Below are 1,293 nucleotides of genomic sequence, written 5' to 3'. Positions count from 1 at the left end.
GGGAATGGGGATGTTGGGAATGGGGAGGGGGATGTTGGGAATGGGGATGTTGGGAATGGGAATGGGGATGTTGGGAATGGGGAGGGGGATGTTGGGAATGGGGAGGGGGATGTTGGGAATGGGGATGGGGATGATGGGGATGGGGATGTTGGGAATGGGGATGGGGATGGTGGCGAATGGGGATGGGGATGTTGGGAATGGGGACGGGAATGGGGATGTTGGGAATGGGGATGGGGATGTTGGGAATGGGGATGGTGACATTGGGAATGGGGACATCGGGAATGGGGATGTTGGGAATGGGGATGGGATGTCGGGAATGGGAACAGGGACGTTGGGAATGGGACGTTGGGAATGGGGATGGGGATGTCGGGAATGGGGATGGGGATGTTGGGAATGGGAACAGGGACGTTGGGAATGGGGACGGGGCTGTTGGGAATGGGGACGGGGCCATTGGGAACGGGGAAGGGGATGTTGGGAATGGGGAGGGGGATGTTGGGAATGGGAATGTCGGGAATGGGGATGGGGATGCTGGGAATGGGGATGGGGATGATGGGAATGGGGATGTTGGGAATGGGACGTTGGGAATGGGGATGGGGATGGTGGGGATGGGGATGGGATGTTGGGAATGGGGATGGGATGTTGGGAATGGGGATGCTGGGAATGGGGATGGGGATGTCGGGAATGGGGATGTCGGGAATGGGGATGGGGATGTTGGGAATGGGGATGGGATGTCGGGAATGGGGATGGGATTTCGGGAACGGGGAGCGGGCCCGCGGCCCCACCTGTGCGCCGCCAGCGTCCGCAGCAGCCCGGCGCAGGTGAGCAGGCAGCCGAGCGCCAGCGAGCAGATGTAGCAGACTGCGGGGAAAACCGGGAAGAGCCAAAAAAACCTCCTGGATCCGGGTCGGGATGGGCCCCGGGAATGGGGTTTTTATGGGAATTGTGCCTCGGGGATGAGGGATGGGTGCCGTGCCTCAGTTTCCCCAGTTTGGGCTCCCAGGTGGGAAGGGGAGGGGTGGTGGGAAGGGATCGCAGGGCTTGGGAAAAATCCCTGGAGAGAGCCGGGATGGGGCTCTCGGGAAAGGGGGAGCTGGGGGAGGGATGGAGATGGGAGGGGGAAAAAAATGGGATGAGAGAGGTTTGGGAGTCCGGGAAAAGGCGCAGAAATCCTCCCTGGAGTTGGTGGCGTCCCGAGGAAGGACGGGGGGCATCCCTGCTATCCCTTTATCCCTGGAATTCCCTCATTCCTGATATTCCTTTATTCTTGGAATTCCCTGATCCCTGCTATCCCTT

At 60.2% G+C, this 1,293-nt stretch overlaps 1 protein-coding gene across 1 annotated transcript in view; it reads right to left on the bottom strand.

Moving 5' to 3' along the window:
• Positions 1 to 6: 6 nt before the first annotated feature.
• LOC121660951 (receptor for retinol uptake STRA6-like) overlaps positions 7 to 1,293 on the bottom strand; it is a gene marked incomplete at its 3' end in the record, with an annotated part of 10,578 nt that continues 9,291 nt past the window's right edge. The window contains exons 11-13 of the mRNA XM_042020564.1: positions 771 to 858; positions 345 to 570; positions 7 to 111 (exon numbers count right to left, since the gene is read on the bottom strand). Of these exons, the coding sequence (XP_041876498.1) occupies positions 7 to 111; positions 345 to 570; positions 771 to 858 (419 nt within the window). The remainder of the gene's footprint in view (positions 112 to 344; positions 571 to 770; positions 859 to 1,293) is intronic.

Source organism: Corvus kubaryi, unplaced genomic scaffold (genome assembly GCF_017639235.1).
Source record: "Corvus kubaryi isolate FWS band 111438036 unplaced genomic scaffold, C.kubaryi_AGA036_p1.0 37021, whole genome shotgun sequence".
Lineage (NCBI taxonomy): Eukaryota > Metazoa > Chordata > Aves > Passeriformes > Corvidae > Corvus > Corvus kubaryi.
The sequence above is the reverse complement of the archived record's forward strand: the minus strand, read 5'-3'. Positions and strand labels throughout refer to the sequence as shown.